Source organism: Pristis pectinata, chromosome 7 (assembly GCF_009764475.1).
Source record: "Pristis pectinata isolate sPriPec2 chromosome 7, sPriPec2.1.pri, whole genome shotgun sequence".
NCBI classification, from domain to species: domain Eukaryota; kingdom Metazoa; phylum Chordata; class Chondrichthyes; order Rhinopristiformes; family Pristidae; genus Pristis; species Pristis pectinata.
In genome coordinates, this window is record NC_067411.1 from 11,969,166 (window position 1) to 11,995,862 (window position 26,697).

At 40.7% G+C, this 26,697-nt stretch overlaps 1 protein-coding gene across 3 annotated transcripts in view; it reads right to left on the minus strand.

The window, feature by feature from the left end:
* fbxo8 (F-box protein 8) overlaps positions 1 to 26,697 on the minus strand; it is a 55,713-nt gene that overhangs the window by 8,572 nt on the left and 20,444 nt on the right. For all 3 annotated transcript variants that reach the window (XM_052020530.1, XM_052020531.1, XM_052020532.1), the window contains exons 2-5: positions 16,835 to 17,145; positions 9,146 to 9,269; positions 3,925 to 4,043; positions 395 to 591 (exon numbers count right to left, since the gene is read on the minus strand). In XM_052020530.1, the coding sequence (XP_051876490.1) occupies positions 395 to 591; positions 3,925 to 4,043; positions 9,146 to 9,269; positions 16,835 to 17,145 (751 nt within the window). The remainder of the gene's footprint in view (positions 1 to 394; positions 592 to 3,924; positions 4,044 to 9,145; positions 9,270 to 16,834; positions 17,146 to 26,697) is intronic.

Below are 26,697 nucleotides of genomic sequence, written 5' to 3' on the forward strand. Positions count from 1 at the left end.
TACTCATTACATGTAAAAACCAGTGAATACTGATCAAATTGTCAGAAAGCTCAAGTCATTCCCAACTTTGTGCTGGAAAGACACATTAGTGAATCTGAGCACAATGCAAAGGGCAATGTTTAATATTTTAAAACAGCAACAGCGAATGACTTTTCCTGTTTCTGAGATTGCAAAATGTCAACTGCATCCAGTACTCTTGGGTATTCTTTTCTTTCATTAATGAATTGCCAGGCCAAATTTCAAACACACTCGGGAGCTGCAACATACTGAAGAGATCATGTTTATACAATCTCTGCAGGAATTCAAGTGAAATTCTTTGGCCCTGGCCTTTGGAAAGTCTAATGTAGCTCTACAGGCTGAGATAAGTTGCAAAAGGTCAAAAGGAGATTATTACCTGGACTCAGGCCAAGCTCTCTGGTCACAGCCGGGTTACAAGCACAGAATCGCTGCGAGAATTTGGTGATTAGCGTCTCCAGGTACTCTCCCCGCTCTTCGGGAGCGTGAATGCGCCGAAAGAACTCTCTAAGTGCATTAGGTAGGAATTGGTTGCTGAAATTGTGCAGCGTCACAAGCTCATCTAGCACATCCCTCCTAAAGAAAGTAAAAGTTTGCAGCAGTAAAGGCAACATTCTATAAATAACATCCTGTCATTTTTAAGTCACAAAAGTAAATTATGTATTATATTTACTACCATCAGCTCAATCACTGACATCAGAACTAGAAAGCAGACTGGCTGACTTGGCAAAATAGATGCTCAGTAAGAAATCTAATAGAGGAAGTAGAAGAGGCAATGAAAGCTGAAGAAGAAGAAAGATCTTAAGCATATGCAGAATAAATGCTGGAAGTAACGGCATGAACATGGGACTAAGGGTACACCACATCCCCAGAGATTGTATGCCATCATTATTTTTTAGAAGCTGAAACGTAAATAAGCTTTTATCTCATGTGTAGAATATAATCTTTAAATTTTGAGTTCTGTAAAATATGCTCAAAGCTAAACAAAAACTATACTCTTTCCTCCATCGCATAATGGCTGGTTCTGAGGCAATGGGGACCCAGGAGTGTGGACGTCCCTCTAGTGTTTGGAGGTTCTTGCACACAAATCACTCAGAATTACAACAATCAGGATGGTGAACTGTATCTTGGTTTGTATTGCAAGAGGATTTAATTACAAGAGTAAAGACACCTCACTGCAATTATAGAAGATCATTGATTAGGTCTCCCTACTCATGGATAAAATTTCAGGAAGGTTCCAGTGGTTTGATTCTTGGAATGGGTAAAGGGTGGCGGGGGAGGGGGGCTTGTTTTACTAGGAAGGTTAATTCAGAATTGGCCTACCCTTGCAAGTTTAGAATGAGGTGATCTTAGCAAAACCTACAAATCTCCTTTGTGGAGCTTGAAAGAGTAGATGCAGGGATGACACTTCACCCATCTGGAGGTTCTAGGTTCAAGGAGATCACCAGCTCAAAGGTGTCAGCCATTCAAGACAGAGAAGGAAGAAGTTTCCTCACCCATGGGGCAGTAAAGCTTTGGAATTCTCCACACAGGATAGTTGCGAAGGCTCTGTCAGAAAGTATACAAGACAGAAATTGATAGATTTTTGGATATTAAGAGCATCAAGAGGAATGGGGTTAGTACAGGAAAGGGGCACGGAGGTAAAGATCAGTTGTGATCAGTTTAATTGGCACGAGGGACTGAACAGTTCACTCCTGCTTCCATTTCCAATCTTCACTTGTTCTTTTGATCCCTCACAGAATAGGAAAAGGAAATCATTAGATCTTTGTGGGCTACTTTCTTTGAGATCAGTGCCAAGTATTGGCATGTGATTTCAGTGCAGTGAATATAGTTCATTTAGGTGAAATATGACTGAGGAACAACATCCACAGGACGAATGGATCAGAGCGTGGGTTTGGGTTGGGGGAAAGGTGGTGGAGAGAGAAGTGTTGGGGAAACCAGGCAAAGGGTCAAAAAAAAAAATGACAGCAGTGACTTGGAATACTTAAATATCTAAACTTTTGCAGCTTTACTCATTTTTTTATTAGTCACATGGAACTAGTATTCAATACTGACGGCAAAACAGTTTTAAGTTAATAAATGGTATTTTTAAAATTAAAGGGGTTTTAGCTTACTGTTTTCCCTCCTGGGCCCTACTGCTTCTCAATCTAGCTAAAAAATACCCTTTATTACTTTAATTAGCATTTCAGCAATACAGAATGTGCGCTGCAACCCAAAAAACTAGAAATGAGTCACTTCTCAGAGTCTGTTTTACATCTAAAGGATGGAAAGGTTATCTAAACATGCCCAGACTCTCAACAAATTTACCCAGTGGGCCTGAGCCATACAGACCAGGAAGATTCCAGGTTTAATCCTTGACGTTGAGACAGCAACAAATGCCTCAATGTGCCAGACTGGAAATCAACTGGGGTTTGCGATTCCCATCAGTATTCAACATCCCTTGCAGGCAGTATATATGCGCGTGCAATGAAATGCATGTAGCACATGCATATCAGATAAGTATAGAGTCAAGCTCACAGTTAAGCCTGCACAACCCAGAACCTCATTCCTATTCACTGGCAAGGCTCACAGAAGAATATTGCCACTTGGATGAGATGATAAACCAGAAATCATGCATCCAAGCAAGATGCAGATTTGGAGGGTTAAAAGAAAAGAAACAAAGTCAGGTAGAGGCAATGTTATTTACAGAGATAAATAATGTAGGTAACCTAGCCCGTTGAGAATAAGGGAAATCAAAAAACACCAAACTTTGTGAATTTTCACAAGGAACACAAATTATTTAGACCAAAAACATTTTACAAAACTTGTTCAAGGAAATTAGACTTCAACTACATACATCACCAATAATCAATTGGGAAGTATATGACTAACAGTCAAATGGGCAACCATTTTTTGTTAAACAAATGTTTTTGAAGATTAGTCTGTTAGTTTGTGTTCATTTGCCAACAAGTTTTAAAGCATAAATAAAGCATTATCACCTGGGCAATGCTCTTTAATCAGAGATACAGTGAAATGTTTGATGAACAAAAATCTACTCCAAACACAGAGCAAGTGATCTACTAAACAAATTTACAGTTTAAATCTGCAGGTTTAAATCTGCAAGTTTAAATCATTATGCCTCAAGTCTGTGTTTTAGGATCACTACAGTGCATCAGATATTATGTCCAAACCCATAACAGAAGTCAGCACTCCTTATTATCCCAGATTTATACCCTGGGATAATGATGATGCAGGCTTTGTTTAAAAAAGTTGCACATGACTTGTGCCTGTTATAAGCAAGTCTCTCTCTGCAAAGTGTAGAGGTTATGAAATTTGTAACATCCCTTCTCAACCACTTCCTACAAAGGACAAAGTGTTTAAGATTTCCCACGTTCTCACTTCTCCATTACCAGGGATCAGCTTCTATATTCAGTTTTATAATTCAATCTTGGGATGTAGCATTTATTGCCCATCCCTGGGCACCCTAAGAATATGGAGATGGGCCAGCTTCTTAGTCAGAGTTACAGTCCTGGTGCAATACAGCACAGATATGGGCCCTTCAGCCCAACGAGCCCATGCCAACAATGGTGCCCACCCAGCTAGTCCCAATTTCCTGCATTTGGCCCATATTCCCCCTAAGCCCCACCCTTCCATGTACCTGCCCAATGATACCATTGTATCCGCCTCAACCACGTTCTCTGGCAGCTCATTCCATATACTCACCACCCTCTTGTACTACAGCACAGTAGTTTGACACCACTAAGGTACTTTCTGGTCTGCTTTAAGGACATGTTAACAGTCAACTGCATTGGTGCAAGAGTAGAGTTGAATATAAGTCAGGCTGGGTCTGGTCAAAATATGGCTCCTTTCCTATATGAACTCGATACTCTCTGGTATGGGAATCAGAATTTGCACACACAAGAATGTTACCTGTCATCTAAATAAATTCGAAGTTTCTTCCAATTTAGTGTTCTTGTGTAGAAAATAAACTTTGCAATTTCCTTTGGGACATTGTCCAGTATGCCTTTGCGAAAAATGTATCCTAGTCCCTATAAAGAAAATAAAGTCTGTAATATACACTTAAATTTAAAATTACAAGAATATTTCACTTCAAGGTAAAATGAATAAATGTTCCACGATAGCAGTGACATTGGTTTTCCAGAGGCAGTTACAACTTATGAGCAGAGAGCTATAGGTGGTTTCTGCAAATTCTACACTCATGACTCATTGCAGCACAGAACCAAAAACTTATTACCATCCAGACATGGAAACTCTTGATAAACATTAGCAAACGTTTGCAAATTAGGTGTTCACCTTTCAGTGATCCCCAAGAGAAACCTTCTACTACCATAACACAAGCCAAAAGGATGGATGAAAATGGTCAAACACCTTGTGGAGCCTGAACCGTGGGAACCATGACAGAAATGGGAAACATTCTGACTTGGCCTTAAGTAGAAACTTGTTATTTGTTTACATCTGCCTGCTGCACTGGCAACACATCCCATGTTGATATTTTGGGTTGAGACACACTCCAGAATGTACTTCAATGCTGTATTCAAAAAAACAGTAGCTTTTTCAAGAATAGTGTTTTTTTTTGTATGGATGAAACATTAAGCAAAGATTGTTTGCCTGCTCAGGTGTATGTCACAGACAACATGCGCATTTTCCAAAGGGCAGGGAGTTCTTCCAGTGCTCTAGCCAACATTCATCTTGAACCAAAATGCAGCAAACGGTTTCCTGCTATTTATGGAACCTTATTCTGTAAAAATTGGCTGCTCCATCTACTCAAAGAAAACACTATTTAATATTGAATACTTTTTTTAAAAGATAAAATCCTGGATACGATAAGTATTGCATTTAAGAGTCAATCAAGCAAATGAGAGACAGGGTTATGTTAACAGGGCAATGACAAAATTTGGGAGGAGACTTGGGTAAATCATAAAGACCAGTATGTTGCTGTGCTGTCTATCCGTCCAATGTTATCAATGCAGTGATTCTTCTCTCAGAGATATATAAAAAAAGACACACAGATTGGCAGTAGTACTACTTCTAATCCTGATCCAAAAAGTTTCATTCCAGCATTTTTTTTAAAATATATTTTCTTTCTGAAAAGAGTCAGGTGTGAATGATGTCTGGGTTTAAAAAGTTTTCAGACAAGAATCAGCAGTATATTTGCACCAGCACAAAGAAAAAAAATTAAATTAATGCTGTCATTTTTATGTTGTGGCATTCACAAAAGTAGGTACAATATAATCTTAGATAGCCACATGAATGACAGAGAAATGGGAGGGAAGGGTTAGATAGATATTAGATGTCAGCACAACATTATTGCCTGAAGGGCCTGTACTGTTCTATGTTCTAATGAGAAGCTGGAAGGCTAAGTGGGCTGATAGAAATGTAGTGAAACATTCAGTAATGGTGTATATTGGTGGAAAATCTGAAGTAAAATGATGATAGGAAACTTTCTATGAAGGCAACCTGTCACCTGGGTCAAACATGATATAACTTTGAAGGCTTCTGATTTACATATTCTGGCTTTTATTTCTCTTATCACCAGGAGAGCTGTATTGCTTAAATGGAAGGAAGTTACTCTGCCTACTCATGCTCAATGGTTATGGGATATTATGTCATACTTGAATCTAGAGAAGATTCGCTGTTCAGTTTTTGAACCTAACCTAGACTTTCAAACCCTGTGGGGACCTTTTTTGAATTTGGAAATAATTCAAATCTCTGATTTGGGGACTAAAATGCAGACATTGGCTGACACTGTTACGTTTTTAAGTTTTTCCTCGTTTTTTTTCCATCTAACGGCTTTGGGTTTTGGTAGTGGGAGTAGATTTTTTTTAATAATATTTCAATTTTTTCTTCCTTTATTAACTACTATATATGTGTTGTAATCCAAGTACGATTTAATACAACGTATTCAGTAGTATTTTTATTCTCCTTCTTGATGCATGTACTCTATTTTTTCATGGATTCAATAAAAATATTGTAGAGAGATTTTACGAAGTTAAGTAAACACGAGGGAGAAAGGAAGAAAACATGTACTCATTACAATTGTCTTTCTCACTACCATTTATATTTCACCCAGTATTTTAAACACAAAACCAAAACACAACGCACGCCATATTTGATGACTATTCGCTTCAATGCCAATTCATTATCGGTCACAAATGACTGGGAAAGATGTGTTTTGAAAGCTTCTTTTCAATGGCTCAGATTGGAAGGAAATTACAAATTCAGATCTATGAAAAAATAAAATACCAAGTGCCCTGCCATTTCTATCACACGTATATGATGAAGAGAACGATATTGACTGCTGCACAAGCCTAATGTGTGGTTAAAAATTATCCTTCAAAAAGATTAAAGCTACACAACATGGAATAGAGATCATGATAAAAGTAAATTCTTTCCACTAAGTTGTCATTTGGCTGCATTTATAAAAGGTCTTTGAGAGACGATAGGAAGAATCAGCCCAAGGCCATACAAAATGTTTTAAGTTTAAGTTTCAGGTTCGCTGGAACAATGTGGTACTGTTCTTTAAACAAAGACTGAATTTTGTTAAAATAGAAATTAACTGAACCTCAAATGAAGATGAAATTAAAATTACTGCATTCTTGTAACAGTTGTGACTAATGCAATTTTTGATTATAACTGGATCTCTCCATTCTAGGTACCATTCTGATCACATAGCAAATCCATTCTTGCTATTTTGAAGTGAAGAGTTTAATTTCACAATAATGTTCTTTCATATAGAGAAACTAATTTGCCTCTATTAAATTTATTGTTCATGCTCCATATCTACTACGTATTCCAGTTGCTATTCAGAACACATAGGACAAGATCAGGACTTCTTAACTAGCATTATCTATATATAGAATGGTACTGAAAGCTGATATCCTATTAGATTAGGTGCATTTTTAGTGTCAACTCAATCCTGCCACACCTTAACAAAAGCAGTAAAAATGAATGTCTAAAAATAAACACACCATCTCATTCAACACATGTTGTGGTAAACCTCAAACTCCTAATAGCACAACTATCATATTTTGTAAATGTTTGACTTAGAATTACTTTTAATTGCTTCCTCTCTATATACATATTATATAGCATATGAATGAAGCAGCTCCAATTCAAATTCTTCCTGGCTGAAGAGGGTCATGGCATTATTTTGTAACTTGGAAGTCTCTGCTTTCAGCTGATGTGGGAGTCAGGCAAAAGGAAAAAGGCAATGCCACAACTCAGAACAAAAATAACCCTGCTTAACATGGAACAAGTCTGCTTCTGGATTTGCAGGTCTTTGGACTTGCAGTTAGATGCCCCCTTCAGCATTTAATTAAACTACATCAGTGGCGTTCTCACATTCACGTGGCTATATTGGTGGATTTCAAATTCAAAACACAAGAACGGATGTTAGTTGAGTCACACATATTGCTGACTGCTTCACATCTCTCATGCTTTGTCTTTCAAGTGAAAGAATTATTTGTTAGCTTCAGTGAGAAGACAGTATGCCAGTGGCGAGGAGCAGATGGTGTGATCTTTTTGTGTTTAGTTAATATTAGTATCAATAATCTTTACACAATACTTTTACCTTTACTTGAAAGGTCAACCATCTTTTCACATCTCTGGAAACAAGTTACAAAACTGTGGTTGACGGTTAATTACCGAGTATGATCCAGAATCATGGAGCAAATTTTCGTTTAAATCAACGACACATTTATGTTGGAACATCACACAATTCAATAGAAAAATAAAATATGGTATAAATGACTTTCATTTGCAGGGGCCAAAATGTTATTGTTCGTGATAAAGCACGTCATGGGAAGTGATGTCCGATATCAGCAAACTCATGTATTAAAAGAATCAAGCACTTTTGATCTTTAGATGTTCAGTTTAGTATATAGCATCACACCAAACCTATTTTCACAATTTCATTCATACAACTTAGTAAACACAAATTTAAAGAAAGATTGCAGATGGGGTATGAACCTATTTTAAAATCTCTCATGAATATAATTTTTACCACTCCAAGTCTGACAAAATTATTTCAAACCATATAGTGCATTAACGAATGTTTAAACATTTATTCATCTTGCTGCGATTTTCCTGCTGCAAAACTATCACAGCAAAAAACTGCACAAATGAAATAAAAATATAGTAGTCGGGGAGGGGAGGAGGTAGGGGTTTAGGATTAGCTCATGGAATTGGGTGCTGGAAGCAATTTGAAATTAGGGAAAAAAAGGAATCCCAGGTTTGTCATCTTCAATTCATTTACTTTTGCAGTGGGAGTGGGACAGGGATTTGGGTATATGCTGGAAAAGAACAGGTCTCAGAAGGCTGGTTGACATGTTAAAATTTGTTAGTGTATTTGCCCACCTCTTTTTAATGCCATTGCAGGCTAAACTGGGTATGTGGGCACTCTAGGCAGACAGTTGAAGCAATGAGAGAACAACTTCAAAGGAGCAGCTTCAGAATACTGCTTAAAGGGGCATGAAAAAAAACAGAAGCAATGTCCCCAAGTTACCTTGGAACCCACCACCCAGATCAGATCTCTCCCCCACCTCCTGGGTCACAGTTATACAGCTCAGAAACAGACTTTTCTGTTCACCAAGCCTGCACTGATTATGAAGCACTCGTTTACATTAATCCCATTTTATTTTCCCCCATATTCCCATCCACCTCCCCATACATGAGATGCAATTTACAAATGGCCAATTAACCTACCAATTTGTACATTTTTGGGGATGTGGGAGCACCCGGAGAAAACCTACATAGTCATGAGGAGAACATGCAAGCTCCACACAGATAGAACTGGAGGTCAGTATTGAACTTAGGTTCCTAGAATTGTGAGGCAGCAGCTCTACCAACTGCACTACTGCTCACCAGATTCAGGGATTAAATCCCCAGTCACCACAATCTCTTCCATCATCCAACTAGTAACCACCCCCCCACGATGGCTAGCAACACATTTCTGGCACTTAATAAAGCCACGGGTATTTACTTTGCACCTGAAAAATCACAGTACTCACCTTTTAGTCTATTTGTATGTCTGCCTTTGCAAGTTAACAGATGACACACAACAATTAGAATTTATTTCCTCTCCAGTGAGAACTGGTTTGCATAGTATTATGGTCACATAGCATTTCCTTACCTCATGAGGATTAGCATTGAAGGTAAGGCTGCCTTCATCTAGCTGCATGTAGAGTTGTCTGTAGTTAAAACCTGGATAGACTCTATAGTATATGGAACAGTGACCCCAGGTAGACTTGCACAACCTGAAATGAAAGTCACATGCCTGTTGGTACTTGATAAAGACTTACTGGTACTTTACACTTACTTTTTTTTTTGTTCTGTTTGAGCCAAATTCCCAGACTGAATCCTAGTAAAGAGATCCAACCATCTGATGGACTTTTTTTTAAAAACCTTTGCACAGGTTTCCATTATCAGGTTAAGTGATAATTAGGTCCCCACTTCTGTTCTATTTTTAGTGAGAGGAGGTATGTAATATTTGACACATCCACCAATGAATTCCTCAATGCTATCTTGGACCACAAGAAAAAAAATCCATAATTAAAACACAATAGGAGTACAGAAACCCATGTCCTTAAGTGGAAAATTAAGACAACTGATGCTCTTCAAATTATGTGAAAAGCTTACTACTTTGTAAACAAATTTCTTCATTTCTCAAACAAGCAAATTATTTTACAGTATTTTTGAGAACAAAACGATTTAAGTAGGAATTCCTCTTCTGTTGAATAGGCCTCCAATGTAGAGGAGAGATGAAGCTTAGACTAGGCAACCATTTTGAAGAGGACATGTGCTCTGCCTACAACAGCAATCTCAAGCTTCCAGTTGCATGTCATTTCAACTCCCCTTCCCATATCGAGCTGTCTGTCCTCTTCTCTAATGCCAATGGCAAGGCCAAACAAACACCTCATATGCCACTTGGGGAGCCTACAGCCCAATGATACGAAAATTAGTTTTCCAATTTCAGGTAAACTCCACCCCTCTCCTCCACCACCCCTGTCTTTCTATCCAAAGTCAGTCAAATTTATTGTCACATGCACAAGTACATACGCACAGCTGCAATGAAAAATTTATTTACAACAGCATCACTGGTACATAGCATCAGATACACAACATTCACAAGAACATAGATTAAACGTTAATTATACAACACAATTAGAACAAAACAAAATGTCCACGTAATGCAAAGTGGTCATAGTGTTGCTCTACTGATTTAGTGATTAGGGTGGTGTAGATTGGTTCAACAACTGAATGCTTGAAGGGAAGCAACTGTTCTTGAACCTGGTGGCGTGGAACTTCAGGCTTCTGTACTTGCCCGATCACAGCTGTGAGAACATGGACTAGATGGTGGGGACCTTTGATGACAGATGTTGCCTTCTTGAGGCAGCACTTCATGTAGACACTACTGATGGTGAGGACGGATGTGCCCACGATGCATTGGGCAGAGTCCACTCCTCTTTTCAGCTTCTTACGTTCCTGTGAGTTCGAATTGCCAAAATAGACCACGAAGCAACTAATCAGGATACATAAACAATACATCTGTAGAAGCTAGAGAATGTTCGGTGACGTGCCGAACCACCTTAACCTTCTAAGGAAGTAAAGACACTGGTGCCCCTTCCTTGTGATTGCATCTGTGTGCTGGGCCAGGACAGGTCATCCAATATGTTAATGCCCAGGAATTTAAAGCTGCTGACCCTCTCCACCACCGATCCACCAATGTAGAGTGGCGCATGTTCACCGCGTTCCCCCCACCCCCCTCCCCTTCCTGAAGTCAACAAGGAACTCTTGAGTTTTACTACCCAACAGTCCACCCAGGGCATCACTCCCTTGGTTTCAGGCAACCCACACCCCACAGTGTTCCTATCCCACTCATCAACACAGCCACCTCTCCCTTGGTTCATCTCCACCCACCCACCGTACCACCCCCCCAAATTACCAAGGCTCATCATGCTGCCGCACCCAGCTCCACCTGCCCTTCACTCACCTACATCTCAGCCTGGGTTTCTTCTCCCTTGGTTCCCCTTTCCTATCCCCTTCCCCCAACTGGTTCCATCTGCTCATTTTCCCTCCCTTTTCTGGTTCTACCCATCACCTACCAGCCCATCTCAACTCTCACTTCTATATACCAGCAATCTTCCTTCTACTTGGAGTCCTCAACCCAAAGTGTCAACCAACTGTTTGCCTGCACAGATACTGCTCGACCTGCTGATTTCTTCCAGCAGTTTGTTCTTTGCTCAAGATTCCAGCATCCGCAGTCTCGTGTCACCACAGGACAAATACTAATTGAACGTCAGGAGAAATAAAGCAAATGTGCTTGATCTGTTGCACCTAAATCTGATTAGACAAACAACATCAGTTGTCTGTGTTCACAATCCTTGAATCCATTTCCTAATAATTTCTATGGTAACAACAATAGCAGTTTGGGAGAGTTAGACTGTATCCGATTACAATACTAACAATTTAAACAATAGAAATAATTTCACTACAATGTACAAAAACCTGAAACCACAAGAAAGGTAGTTACAGGATTAAAACATGATTGTAATGTTATAACATGCTTAACTTCAAGTAGCTCCTCTGAAATGGCTGGAATAGTTTTTTTTAAATAGGAATGGCAAAACTATCATTGTTTTATCTATAATTCAATGAATACAAATTACTGGTAGTTAGGATACTGTCATTGTAGCTTTACACAATAGACACACCACAAAAATCCAGAGAATTTCTAAAGAGACGAGACTGCAGACGTTAGAATCTGGAGCAACACAAAGCTAGAGGAACTTGGGTCGTTTTGGCGAACCTCAGAGCAGCTAAGTGTTTTTTTTCCTCTAATCAGGAATAGTAGGGCTCGACTGCACAGGCGTGTGACGCAAGCGGGTATCGCACGAGCAGTTTAAAAAGAAAACTGCCATATCCAGCAGGCAGTGTTCGGAGCAGGCAGTGGAGTGAGAGGGAGCAGAGTGATTGGGCTTTGGCTCAACGGGCTTAGGCGAGAACAGGTAAGAGGTGAGATTTATAGACCAGGGGTAAGTTACTAAATTACAAGTTTATTTATTTTAGTAGCATTAGACAGTGCCATAGCAGTATGCATCTGGGATTAGTTTTATGGTTGGAGTGCCAGATGTGAGGAACCTGGGAGACTACCAGCTCCCCAGCCACCCCCCCCCCCCCCCCACCGAGGACTACATCTGCACAAAGTGCATTGAGATGTGGCTCCTCAGGGATCACATTAGGGATCTGGAGCTGCAGCTCGATGACCTTCGGCTGATTAGGGAGAGTGAGAAGGAGAAAGACAGAAGCTATAAAGAATTTGTAGAGAGTACATCTGTGGCGGTCCCCCACAAAAAAAAAATTCAGATTCTCATTTTAGATTCTGTTGGACAGGATGATCCAACAGAGGAAGACCACAGCAAAACGGGACTTTGGCACCATGCCTGGTGCTGTGGTCCAGTGGGCAAGAAGGAATGCAGTGGTTATTGGGGATTCTATAGTGAGGGGAACAGATAACAGATTCTGCAAACCCGACAATACCCAGATGGTGTGTTGGCTCCCTGGTGCCAGGGTACAGGATTTCTCGGACCGGGTCCAGAATATTCTGAGGGGAGAGAGTGATCAGCCAGAAGTCTTGGTAAATGTAGGTACCAATGACATAGGTAGAAAAAGAGAGGAGGTCCTGAAGGAAGAGTACAAGGAACTAGGAAGGTTGAGAAGCAGGACCTCTGGGGTAGTAATCTCAGGATTACTACCTGGCCACGTGCTAATAAGAGTAACAATAGCAAGATCAGGCAGATGAATGCGTGGCTGAGTAACTGGTGCAGGGGGCAGAGCTTCAAATTCTTGGATCATTGGGACCTTTTTGGGAGAGGTATGACCTATTCTTAAAGGATGGGTTACACCAGAACTCTAAGGGGTCCAATATCCTGGTGGGAATGTTTAATATAGCTGTTGGAGAGGGTTTAAACTAATTTGGCAGGGGGAAGGAAACCAGGATGCTAGGATAAAGAAGAGGTATACAAGAACAAGTCCAAGACAGTGTGCAGTGAAGATGGTAAGGAGGACAGGCAGGTGAAAAGTTTGCTGTCTTTTGATAATTTGCTGAACAATAGAACTACAGCAAAAATCAGTAGCAGATACTGGTCTAAATGTACTATTGTGGCAATCACCGAGTCATGGCTTTATGACGAATGTGATTGGGAACTGAATGTCTGGGGTACACAGTGTATAGGAAGGATAGGCGGGTAGGCAGAGGGGGTGGTGTGGCCCTGATAGTTAGTAATGATACAAAAATCAATAGAGAGAAGGGGCATTGGGTCAGAAGAAGTGGAATCCTTATGGGTGGAGCTACAAAATGGCAAGGGTAAAAGGACAATAATAGCAGTTATATAGGCCCCCTAACAGCAGCCAGGACTATAAATTACAGTTAGAAATAGAAAAAGCATGTCAGAGAGACAATGTCAAGATAATTATGGGGGATTTTAACATGAAAGTGGATTGGGAAAGCCAGGAAGGCAGTGGATCTCAGGAGAGCGAGTTTGTGGAATGTCTACAGGATGGCTTTTTGGAGCAACTTGTTGATGAGCCCACCAGGGGATCGGCTGTTTTGGATTGGGTGCTGTGTAACGAACCGGAGGTGATTAGGGAACTAAAGGCAAAGGAACCATTAGGAACTAGTGATCACAATATGATTGAGTTCAGTTTCAAATTTGAAAAGGAGAAGCTGATAGCAGGTGTAATCAATATTTCAGTGGAACAAAGGAAATTACAGTGGCATGAGAGGGCAACTGGCCCAAATTGATTGGAAAAGGTAGTTGGAAGGATGGCAGGGCAGAAATGGATGGAATTTCTACAAGAAACAAGGAAAGTGCAGGATAGATATATTCCAAGAAAAAAGTTTATGAATGGAAAAATGGCACAAATGTGGATAACGAGAGAGGTGAAGGCTAAAATAAAAGCAAAAGGGAGGGCATACAAGGAAGCAAAAATTAGTGGGAAAACAGAAGACTGGGAAACTTAAACTTACAGAAAGAAACTAAGAAGGTCATTAGGAAAGAAGAGATGAATTATGAAAGGAAGTTGGCAGATAACATTTAAAAGGATACTAAGTTTTTTTTAAATATATGAAGAGTAAAAGAGACGGGTTGAAATAGGACCAATTGAAAACAGTGCAGGAGAGATTATAAATGGATAACAAAGATGGCAGAGGAACTAAATGAGTATTTTGCATCGGTCTTCACTGTGGAGGACATCAGCAATATACCTGATAGTCAGGGGTCTCAGGGGACAGAACCGAGTTCAGTCAAGATTACTAGAGAGAAGGTGCTAGGGAAGCTAAATGGACAAGACAGATAAGTCTCCTGGATCGGATAAAGTGCACCCTTGGGTTCTCAAGGTGGCAGCTTTAGAGATCGCGGAGGCATTGGTGATAATTTTCCAGGTATCAATAGACACCGGCATGGTTCCGGAGGACCGAGGGTCGCAGATGTAGTTCCGCTGTATAAGAAAGGTGGGAGGTGGGAGGCAGCATAAAGGAAATTACAGACCTATTAGTCTGACATCGGTGGTGGGAAAGTTATTGGAATCTATCCTCAAGGATGAGGTTATGGAATACCTAGAGGTGCAAGGCATGATAGGTCCAAGCCAGCATGGTTTCGTGAAGGGAAGATCCTGCCTGACCAACCTATTGGAGTTTTAAGGAAATCTCAGGTAAGGTGGATAAGGGAGAGGCTGTGGATGTTGTGTACTTGGACTTTCAAAAGGCCTTCAACAAGGTGTCGCACAAGAGGCTGATTAATAAGATGAGAGCTCATGGAATTACAGGTAGGATAGTAGAATGGGTGGAGCATTGGCTGGTAGGCAGAAAGCAAAGGGTGGGAATGAAGGGATCCTGTTCTGGTTGGCTACCAGTGGTGTTCCACAGGGGTGGTCGGTGTTGGGACCACTTCTTTTTTTACATTGTACATCAATGATTTGGATTATGGAGTAAATGGTTTTGTGGCTAAGTTTGCAGATGACACCAAGATAGGTGGAGGAGTAGGAAGTATTGAAGAAACAGGAAGGTTGCAGGGAGACATAGTTTAGGAGTATGGGCAAAGAAATGGCAGATGAGTTTCAACTTGAGAAATGCGCTGTTGTACACTTTGGAAGCAGAAATAAACGGGCAGAAAATTCAAAGTACAGAAGTGCAGTGGGTACTCGTGCAGGATACCCCAAAGGTTAACCACCAGGTCGGATTGGTGGTAAAGAAAGCAAGTGCTATGTTGGCATTCATTTCAAGAGGTATAACGTATAAAAGTAAGGAAGTGTTGATGAGGCTCAATGGGGTACTGGTGAGGCCTCATTTGGAATATTGTGCGCAGTTTTGGCCCCTTATCTTAGGAAGGATGTACTGATGTTGGAGAGGGTTCAGAAAAGATTTACAGGGATGATTCCCAGAATGAAAGGGCTTACATACAATCAGCATTTGTCAGCTCTTGGACTGTACTCACTGGAGTACAGAAGAATGAGAGGGGACCTCAGAAACATTTAGCATGTTGAAAGGACTGGACAGAGTAGATGTGGTTAAGCAGTTTCCTTTGGTGGGCAAGTCCAGGACTAGAGGGTGCAATCTTAGAATTAGAGGGTACTGGTTTAAAACAGAAATGAGGAGAAATTTCTGTAGCCAAAGGTTAGTGAAATTATGAAATTCTTTGCCACATACAGCTGTGGAGGTCCAATCATTGGGGGCATTTAAGGAGGAGAGTGATAGGTATCTAATTAAAATATCAAGGGATATGGGGATAAGGCTGGAAATTGGGGCTAGATAGGAATAGTTTTAGTTTAGCTTATGGAGCAGACTCGATGGGCTGAATGGCCTACTTCTGCTCCTTTGTCTTGTGAAGTGCATCAGGGAACATCTGTGGAGGGAAATGGACAGTTGACATTTCAGGTGGAGACTCTTCATCTAGACTGGAAGATAGAGGAGAGACAGCCAGTACAACAAGGTGGAGGGGAGGGTTGGAGTAAGAACTGGCAGGTGATAGGTGTATCCTGGTTTGCTGGGGGGGGGGGAGGGGCAGGGCAGGGAAATGTGGCAAAAGCAACAAAAGAAGCTGTGAAGTGATGGGTGGAAGAGACAAAGGGCTGAAGATGATGGAATCTGAAAGGAAAGGAAGGTGGGAGCATAGAACCAAGGAAGGGAGGTGGGGAGGGCAGTTGGTAGTAGTGGGGGGGGGGGGGGGTGGGTGGGAAGAGAACAGGAACTAGTGGGTGGAGTGTGTGGATGATGGGTAGCTGGAGGGTGGAGAAAAAGTGAAAGAGGCAGGATGATAGATGTCAGGTAGATCAGGAGGAGACAGAAAAGGGACATGGGGGAGCAGTTACCAGAATCTGGGAGAATTCAATGTTCGTGTTGCCGGGTTGTAGATGGCCCAGGCAGAATACAAGGTGCTGTTCCTCTAGTTTGAATTTGCCTTACTTTGGCAGTAGAGGAGGCAAGAGGACAAACGTGTCAGTGTGGAAATGGGGAGGGGGAAATTAAAATGGCTGGCAACCAGGAGTTCCAGAAGGCAGAGGCTGACAGTGCACAGGTGCTCAGCGAAGTAGTCGCCCAGTCTGCATCCAGTCTCAATCCGGACGGCCACAGCGGATGGAGCACAGGTGCTCGGCAAAGGGGTCACCCAGTCTGGAAGAATTTCCAGTTCCCCTCAGTATTTGACTTAGGATTGACTGCAAACATGAATGCAACTCCCACCTACTATACTGCAATTCAAGAGGTATTCTAGCATCAATTTTCATTTGGCAGTGGCTATGAGTGACAGGACAGAATGGCACTTACCCTTGCCAGAGAACATCATCATTGGCCAAGTCCTGCCAGACACATGAAGCCAAGCAGAGGTCAGTTGCATTCAAATATGATAGAATGGTTAAGCTTAGTTCTGGGGGCAATAGTTCCAGATCTGGGAATCCGTGCTCTTCCTTCGATCTGCCAACTCTCAGGATGTGGTAGATGTCAATCCCAACCTGGGCATGCTTGCGATTTGCTGCGGCAAGCCTCCTGTCATGATCTACAAGGTAGTAGCCTTCCTCACTGTATCGTTGGTGTTGCAGTTGCTGGTTTCTTGCAACCCTCCACAACGCCTGCCCCATCTAAGGAAATCAAACAGAAACTGAGCACAGTTTGCAAAGAGCAAAGAGCAGTCACTGAACAAGAAATTGCCTCAGCAGTAATAGAACAGGGCAGGGAGTGGTTATGGGAGAAGAGAAGTTATCAAGGAAGTGATTTAATGAAGAAGATGTACATGTTGCAATCATGAACATACAAAGTTTGACTTTAACAATATTAAACCAACATATCAGAATGCTGAATTAGGATAGAGACGACTGCCAAATTAAGTACAAAAAGATAACTAAAACCCATCACTACTAGCCCCATTACCCAGTTTGTATCACCTCCCCCATCTGATTCCATCTATCACCCACACATTCAACCCACTAGGTTTCCCATCCCCTCTCTCCACTCCCCCCTCCCCCATTTCCAACTGCCCACCATCCCTCCTTTATCTAGTTCCACTCTCAACACTTTCCTTTCTTATCAGATTCCATAATCAGCAGCCCTCGTCTCCACTTATCACCTTCCAGCTTGTCACCATCTCCTCCATCCTTCCTTCCCCCATCTGCCCATCAACCCCTCCTCATCTGTATCCACCTATTGCATGCCAGCTCCTGCTTCAACCCTCCCTCTCACTTCTTTATATTGGCCACCTCCCCTTAACACGCTTAGTCCTAATGCAGGACCTTGGCCTGAAATGTCAATTATCCCTTTGCCTTCACAGATGTTGCCTGTTCCATTGAGTTTCTCCAGCAGCTTGCTTTTTTTGTTCCAAAAGCCATCACCTGCTAGTTAATTAAATGCAACTTTCAATAGGATGCGTCACATGGAATTATTTCACAGCTCAGCTACAAAGGGTTTTGGCCACCAGGATTAACAGGACAATTATTAGTCCAAACAAAAATGAAGTGCTCCCACCTGCGGCCTGGAAATTAAGTACACCTTATAGTGGGGTATTAAAGCTACATCATTCTCAATCTGCTTTGAATGGTGTGAACATTGGAAAGGGACGGAGAGAAATTAGCTTCATTGCCAATGGGCATTCAATTGATGTCTGCCAAGACTTGCATTTGTAAACACCATTTACGACCTCGGGTCATTCCACAAACTCTGCAAGAAATATGGTTGCTGTTGAAATATGTGAAACACAGCGATGTGACAGCGACAGATAATCTGCAATGTTTGTGATATTGGTTGAAGGCAAAATATTCACCATGATGCTCAGTAATCAACCCCTGCTCTTTGGAAAACTGCAAGATGGCACCTCGAACAAAAATGCATTAATTAGTAATTGACTGTGGTTAATACACTGAAGAAAAGCAAATGGAGACCAGAAGGAAATGCTTTAATATGCATACTATAGTACACTTCACTTGGTTAGAACACAAGAAAATAAGAGTAGGCCACTCGGCCCCTCAAGCCTGCCCTGCAATTTAATATGATCATGGCTGGTCTATGCCGGCCTCAACACCTCTTCTGTGCCAGTTCCTGAAAACTCCAATTCCTCAAATCAGTTAAATATTTAATTAACTCCAACTTAAATATATCCAATGATCTGTCTGGTCGCCGTCGTCTTCAGAGGCTGAGAATTCCAGAGAACTGGCCACCCTATGAGAAAAGAAATTTCTGTACAACTCAATTTTAAACAAGTGACCCATTAGTTTTGCAGCTACGTCCCCTTGTTTGCGACTTTCCCACTGGTGGAAACATCTCAATGTCTACGCTTCCAATCCCCCTTGTGTTTGAATAACATCACCCCTCATTCTTCTGAGCTCCAAGGAATGCAGTCCCAAATTGCTTAGTTCCTCTTAATAGGACAACCCTCTCGTCCTAGGTATCATAGCCTGTTAACTCTCCTTTGGATTGCCCTCAATGCTACTACAGTGTCCTGTGTCACAGTGGAGTTACATTCCTAGAAAACTGTCTGCATTGTGATTTTCCAAAACATGAAGCCACATTATCTATGCATGTGTCAACAAACGAGTTGAAAAAATATTTCCTCCCTCCACATAAATTTCACATGTTTATTCTGTAGCGATTTTTAAGTTCCACAAGGGCAAGTTTCTGTTACCAGAACTACCATAACATGGAAGTTGCCTGCATGTCTTTTTCAGGGAAGGGGACCAAAACTGCATTGTATTCCAGGTGTGTCCTCACCAACACCTTGTACAACTTTAAAACAAAATCTCCCAATTCTTAAGCTCCAATCCCTTTGCAGTAAAGGCTAACATGCTGCTTGCCTTAATACTTGTTGGACCTGCCCATTAACTTTATATAAAAAAAATACACAGATTGGAAAAAACCCATAGAATTATAGGGATATCATGCTGCAAAAACAGCAATTTGTCTCAAGAGTTCACATTTATGCTCCAATCAAGGATATGACCTCATTTAAATCTAGCAGTGTTATCCTCTATTCCGTTCACCCTCAAATACATCTCCTTAGGTAGCAAGTTCCACTTTCTCACTGCTCTTTGTGCAAAACACTCTTCTGAATTTCCTGGTGACCATCTTATATCAAAACCCACAAACAGAAAATGCTGCAAACACTCAGATCAGGCAGCAACCATGGAAAGAGCAAGCTACTTTTTTGGGTGAAAAACCTTTTATTGTCATCTTATCCCCACAGGGAGTCTAGCCTCACCCTATCAGGGTTGTTACTTTTGTTCTATCCATCCCCCTCTGCAATTTACAACCAACTTGTTTTCTCATTTTCCCAGTTCTGATGCTGGCTTTTTGCTCTGAGGTGTTAACTCAGTTCTCTCTCCACAAACATTGTCCGACCTGATGAATGCTTCCAGCGTTTTGTTTTTATTTCAGGATTTCCAACATTTGCAGATTTTAGAAAAAGATTTTCTTAGACCCATGGCCTCTAGTCACACTCTTCCCCACAAGTGGAACCATCATCTGCATTTAGCCTATCAAAACTTGTTTAAAACCTCCATTAGTCATCCCTAAGCCTTCTATTCACAAGAAAAAAGACCTAGTTTGCTCATTCTTTCCTAGCGAGTATATTCTCCATATTCTAGTATAATTCACGTAGGGTTTGCACATGTGCCCTGCGATTGCGGGCTTGGTGGGCCCAACGACCAGTTTCTGTGCAGTATTTCCAAAGGAGTCTATGTACCCTCTCCACTGCCTCTACATTCTTTTTACCTGGTCAAAAAAAAAATGCAACATTAAAAACAACAATAGATTATACTTAAATGCCCCTGTGTAAACTGTGCCTTTCGACAGTCCAACATCATAAATTGCATTTAACAGGGCATTTAGAGATTCAAAGGGAATTTTTGGCTGCAAACCAGCAGCCATCAAATGCAAATTTTATCAAGAGTAATTTATGAAAACAATACTGACCTTGATTTTCCAAAAGTAATTTAAAAGGCAGTCAGCAGGCATGGGCACTGGGCCTCACACCTGTTGTGGCAATCCAGATGGGAGGGTGGGGGTGGGGGTGGGGGTGGGAACTTGACACTTTTGGTAGGTGTGGCCTTGCGCGCTGTTGCCTCACTCCAAATCAGACTGGAGCCAGCCCCCACAGAAGATTGCAACCCACAGATACGCTGCAAGAGCATGCTTCAAGGCAGTAACCAGCAACTTGGGCAGTCTGCCAGCCAACAGAAGATCCTTATTATTAACAGGATTGAAGGCTGCCACTGGGCCTAACTTTTCTTTGCCGTTGTTTGCAATTCACATGAGACCCCACTCCAAGTAATTAAAGCTTCGCCTTAAATGCATCCATGCCATTTCATTTCCACATAGTGGAAGAGCTTATTCCGATTTCTTTTCTCTCCCCCCCCCCACCCCAAGTAAATTTATGCCCCAGATTTTTGATCTATTCTGCAAGTGTAAGTATGTTGTTAAACCTAGTCATTATTTTGGAGGTCCTCTATCAGTTCAACTCCCAGCCTATTCTTTCCAAGTTTTAAAAAAGTCTGCTCATTATTTTCTGATGTTTATAAACTCAGTTCTGTTATAAAAATCTAGAATGTACTACCAGAAGGAGTAGTGGAACTAGTTCATGACATTCAAAAGGAAGCTGGATAAAGTACATTGAAAAACACTTTAGAGAGCAGGGTAATGGGACAAGCTGGATGGCTCTTGCACAGAACTGGCAAAGACTTGATGGACCAAATAGCTTCTTACTGTGGCTCCTTCTCGATTTTTCTAACATGGAGGCCAAAAAAAAATGGTTTAACTAAGGTTCAATATGATCCTAACTGGAATGATTTTACTTCAAATTTGAACTGTAATGGTAAATCTGTCACATTTAAGCTTTGCCCCTCCATATTCAAACAAATAATTAAAAAAAACAAAGATCTTGTTATGTGGATTTTTATGCTGGTAATGACAACCAATTGTGCAAGCAAGCACAACACCACAAGGTTAAGGTCAATTCCATTGCAAATGAAAGTACAGCATTAATGATACATTTGTCTGGAACTATGAAAAATATTAAATGAGGAACAATTTGCTGGAGCTTTGCCAAGCACTCTAGCAGCTTAATGTTAACAATAACAAATAACAATGTTGGGTAGTCACAATGAATTATTTCTTCCAGCTTTACTTTGCTATCTGAAACGCCAAGTTTATTAGGCAGCAGCTCACAGCTACTGCATGATAGCTAACTGTTTATAGCTTAGTGGCCCACAATACATCATAGAGGATAGGCTAATAAATGATAACTTAACTTTACAAATTAGCAATTTTTTTCCCAACAAGACACATTCTGTTACTAAACACTAATATTTCCATAAACATAAGGGGATGCATTACATGCCAAACAGTGGAAAAGCTCTCAACACTAAATCTATCATTCTAGACACCTAGTCTTCTGAAAGACAGTTCAAAGTTTATAGAAATAACCATACTGGCTTCTGATGGTATCAGGGCTAAAAGCCAAAAAAACAATTGTGTGGCACTGTATGCATCTTGAGCTAGGAGACTGATGAATAGCTACTCAGGCAGAACATAAATTATAGCTACACTGAAATGTTGCATGCTCTTAAAAAAAAATGAAGGATTGAAAAACTTAATGTAAAATTGCCATTAAACCCATACAATAAGCAGGGCAGGTTATGTAGATTACCACTTATCTAGCTGACATACAGATCGAGAAATCTGTGTTAGACACTTATGGCTGAGCAAACTGGTTAATTACAGGACCAACAAGAGTGGCTGGTGGTTTTGGTGGAGTGGAGAATTGGAATGCATGGTGAAAGACTGGGCCAATTGTATGGGGTAAAAATGAGAATGAGAATGAGAATATCTGACGTTTGCCCTGTAAATGTTTTCAGCCCCTGAGATGCTCAAGTTGACTGCTTGCATGATCTTTGAAGCACACATTCTTTTGGGCAAGATCTTCTGATAGGAGGCCAGTTCTCACCCAGATACATGTGGCCTTTTCAACAATAACATGACCAGACCCACTTCTGAATTTCATTGTGTAATTTTGCGAGTACACGGTGACAGATACAAGTGACAACAATTCTTCCACTTCAATTAACAGGTCTGAAACAAATAATTAGTCTGATAAAATGATAGATGGATTTTTATTTCAGATTGATAATTGCTATATTTACTGAAACTCCAAAAGCACTCTACTATTCTCCTACAACACAAATGCACATATATACACACTGTCTGTGTGTCTTTGCAAGATTTAACCATTGGGACCAGAGGAGATCATGTTCCTCTACAAGTCTGGTGATCTGTTCTGGAGAATTGGCATAATTTTTACCCCCTCACTCTGGGACAGATTCCTGCTATTTGCAATGTGCAACCAATTGTGATTTGGCTGCTGCTAGCGAGAGCATTTCTTCTCTTTGCAATATGTTACCAACCCGTATATCTGTTTTTATTTAGTTCAACACATTGAAAAATGTGCAGAACTGGATTTTACAATTCAAAGTCAGTTATTTTGGATCATAATTTTCCAGAAGGGACTGCCCAGGGTCCCTTAACTAATTCCAAAGTCCAGGCATGCTGACTCATCTCTGCCTGGATTCCAGAGGCAATACTTGGATCGTGGTGATGATGGCATACCTGGGCCAGAGGGATTAGGCCCCAGGTAATTTCAGGGTGACAGATGGTGGGGTCAGAATGATGAAAGCAAGTTATTAAGTTGACTTGCAGACATCCCAATCCTGCAATTATTGGGAAGACAAGATTGTCTGGAGAATGCTCAGTGACAGGTCAATGAGGCCAAACTTCTCCTGTGATACCACAAAAAGGAGTGTTGCACACAAATGTCACATCCCACACACTGATCAAAAATGATGAAAAAAAAAGGTGAAGTGCACAAGGTGGATCTGGACCACAATTTTCCACAGAAAAATGAAAATTGTCCAGAAATTGTTATTGCAACTCAATTGGGAAAATTTAAAAAAAACAGCATGATACAAATGATTTTAACTATATTTACACGATTAATGACAAAAACATTGGCAAGGGAAACAGTAATCTGGGTTGTTTTCTGAAGTTGGAACTCAAGCAATTAACTGGGGTGAGTATCTGGATAAGAAAATGTTGCATTTCTTGGCATGAATATTCCACAGGTGATGGGAAGCAACTGTTAAACCATAGAGAGTGAAAGCTTTTAAAATAGCTAGTCACTTGATATAGTAATTCACATTATGCAGCAGTACATGATGACTTTTCTCTGGGAGAAAGAAATGGAGATTCAGCAATACAAGAAGAAGTACTTCTTAAGCAAATGTGAAATAGAAAGTGGACTGGAAATTTCTGCTACATGTACTTCCGTATTTTGAAACTGAGTAGAGTCTGTCCCTGGCCTCATGCATTATAGTAGTGTATGTACAACTAATGCCATTTCCAAAATTCCATTCCATTGGAATTCAGAATCAACATAAATGCTGCTAAACTGCATGCTTAGCACAAGTGAACAAGGATAAGCTTCTATCCCAATGACCAATCTCATACAAAAACCAACACTTCCATCATTTCCCACCATCCACTTGCCTCGAACCCCATTTCCTTTCGCTTTGTAAAGCTTTCTGCCATGTAGACATTCCTGTCTTTGGTTACAATTAAAAGACAAAATTTTTTTTGTGTAGATTGCTAATAGGCTGATGAAACGAAGGCGATTTGTTTATCAATGTGGATGTAACAAACAAGGTTTAAAAACAAAGACACAAATTCTGCATGGTCACCTGGAACAGGTGGGAGCAACTCCAAACTGTAAATGTATATACTACATTATAAATGTGACTGATCTTTGCTATCTGCCACAGGGGGAAAAAAAAAAAATCATCGCCAGGGTCTTCCACTGCTAATGAGCTGCTTCCTGAACTGGATGTGGATTTTGTCCATCCAATGGTGCAGTGAATGTAACCTTCACCATGCAACGACACCCCAAGTGCAGGAAGCAGGTCCAACTATGATACATGGCCTTTGGTATTGGTATATTATTGTCACTTGTACCAAGGTACAGTGAAAAACTTGTCTTGCATACTGATTGTACAGATTAACTCATTACACAGTGCAGTTACATTGAGTTAGTACAGAGTGCATTGAGGTAGTACAGGTAAAAACAATAACAGTACAAAGTGTCACAGCTACAAAGAAAGTGCAGTGCAATAAGGTGAGAGGTCTGTTTATCAACTTTTTGGTACAGTCAGTCTTTGATTGTATCAAATTGGGATGATCAGTGGAACATCCTACTCAAGTTTGTCTGCTCACACAAGTTCACCTCGTGCTTGGTCCAGGATGCAAGTCATGATATTAATCAAAAGGTCTACAACAAAAACCAATCTTTCTTGCTACATTAGACCTCACTGCCAACAAACATTCTGTGGAAAAATATAAACAGAATGCTGGAAGAACTCAGCAGGCCAAGCAGCATCTGTGGAGTCCCAATGCAGGGTCTCAATCCAAAATGTGACTTGTACCTTTTGCCTCCACAGATGCTGCTTGCCCCACCGAGTTTTTCCAGCCTTCTGTTTTTTTCATTCCAATTTCCAGCATCCGCAGTTTCTTTTGTTTTCAAACTTTGTGGAGTTGAGCTAATCTTCAGAACTAGTGGGAAGCCATTCAACCTACAGGAGCTATGCTCCAGAACTCAGCAGACAGTGGGACAATTACCAAGATGACATATATAAATTGTCCTCAGTGCATTTTAAAAAGTGTTTTCTTTTCCTAGAAAATAGTCCCTGTTGCAATTTTCCCTTAAAACAAAATCCTATTTCCCATTGAATCCCGTATTATAAAATGGAGATGTGTTCCTACGGGATGTTTATTCTCTCAACAGTAATGATAGTACTACAGCTGCCGGTTCATGGTTGGGGAAGGGCAGGTGGTGGTGGGCATTTAAGAGATTGACTTGTCAGTTTCTAAAGCCAATCTCTCAAGTGGCCAGAAGCTGCGTTCAGACACACAAGCAACTGCAAACGCTGTCGCAAGCTCCACAGCTTTAGCTATTGCAGAAAGATTTTCCTCCAGCATCAAACCTTCATAAAATATCAAGTTTTACATCCAATGAGATTCCTTTATATTGTCATTTACGTTTACAACTTGCACTTAAACTTCCTGGCTCTGTTTCAGACAGAGGGTAGATGATATGATAAATGCTTGAAAAAAAAATGCTAGATTGCAAAATGAATCTACTGTGCTAAAAATAAGCCACATTATCTGTGTATGCATCAAGAAATGAGAGCTGAAAAAAGACAAAATTTGCTGTTTCTTTTGCATTTTGTTTATTTTTAAATTTTACTGCCATAAATTCCATAAGAGTGAATTTTATTGTGCATGTTGGATTTTTGGGTAGGGATTTCTGAATTCCTCAGGTGTGAATTCCTGTAACCCAAATGGCCATAATGTTCGGTTCACTGGTATTAGGAACTCCAGCTGATATGCTCCACTTGTTCAAAAAACAAAACAGCCTCAGGCACAGAATTATAGAATGACACAATACATTAGTGCAGGTGGTGAAACGTAGTTGTGACAGTTCTCCTCTCCCCTTCCTACCCCACCTGGGACATCCTCTCTTCTCTCCCAGCCCCCACATCAGGCAGAAGATACCAAAGCCTAGAAGCACATAGCACCAGGCTCAAGGACAGCTTCTATCCTACTATTATACGACTATTTGAATGGTTCCCTAGTACGACAAGATGGACTCTTGACCTTGCAACCTACCTCGTTATGACCTTGCACCTTATTGTCTTTTTGCACTTTCTCTGTAGCTGTGACACTTTACTCTGCATTGTTATGTTTTACCTTGTACTACTTCAATGCACAGTGTAATGAATTGATCTGTATGAACGGTATGCAAGATACCAAGTTCTTATGTAGCACCCCATGGCCATTTATATTGTTAGTGCAATGTACAGATAGTTCTCCTATAATGTGCATTTCCATAACATGAATTGGATTCAATGTGGTTGAGGAATTATGGAATACTATTTGTATTACGCGGGCTGGCTGAATTGGTTATAATGCGATCTAGATCGGGAACTAGAGAACCGCTTAAGAGTTACTTTAGAAATTGACAAGCAGAAAAGAAAGCTGTCTTGGGAAAAAACTGTTTGCATATCCTCCCTTGAGTAATCAGATATCACTGTCTCTTAAGAACA